At 54.3% G+C, this 280-nt stretch overlaps 1 protein-coding gene across 1 annotated transcript in view; it reads left to right on the forward strand.

Annotated features, from left to right (window-relative positions):
- LOC116379241 (protein TsetseEP-like) overlaps positions 1–274 on the forward strand; it is a 4604-nt gene extending 4330 nt beyond the window's left edge. The window contains exon 5 of the mRNA XM_031841181.1: positions 116–274. Within this exon, the coding sequence (XP_031697041.1) occupies positions 116–242 (127 nt within the window). The 3' untranslated portion in view covers positions 243–274. The remainder of the gene's footprint in view (positions 1–115) is intronic.
- Positions 275–280: the final 6 nt, after the last annotated feature.

The raw sequence follows: 280 nt of genomic DNA on the forward strand, positions 1-280 counted from the left end.
TGTGTGTGTGTGTGTGTGTGTGTGTGTGTGTGTGTGTGTGTGTGTGTGTGTGTGCGCGTGTGCGTGCGTGCGTCGGGGGGGGGGGCGGGGTGTGTGTGTGTGTGTGTGTGTGTAGGTGCAGCAGTCCAGAACAGTGTGGTGAGTACTCTCTATATTCAGAACAGTACCCTAGAACCGGTCACCCCAGAACCAGTGGGTCTAGAACCAGTGACTCTAGAACCAGTGGCTCTCCTTCAGTCTGATCAGATCTATTGATCCTGGTGATGTTCTCCTGCAGTCT

Source organism: Anarrhichthys ocellatus, unplaced genomic scaffold (assembly GCF_004355925.1).
Source record: "Anarrhichthys ocellatus isolate YVR2014 unplaced genomic scaffold, GSC_Weel_1.0 scaffold3956, whole genome shotgun sequence".
Taxonomy (NCBI): Eukaryota; Metazoa; Chordata; class Actinopteri; order Perciformes; family Anarhichadidae; genus Anarrhichthys; species Anarrhichthys ocellatus.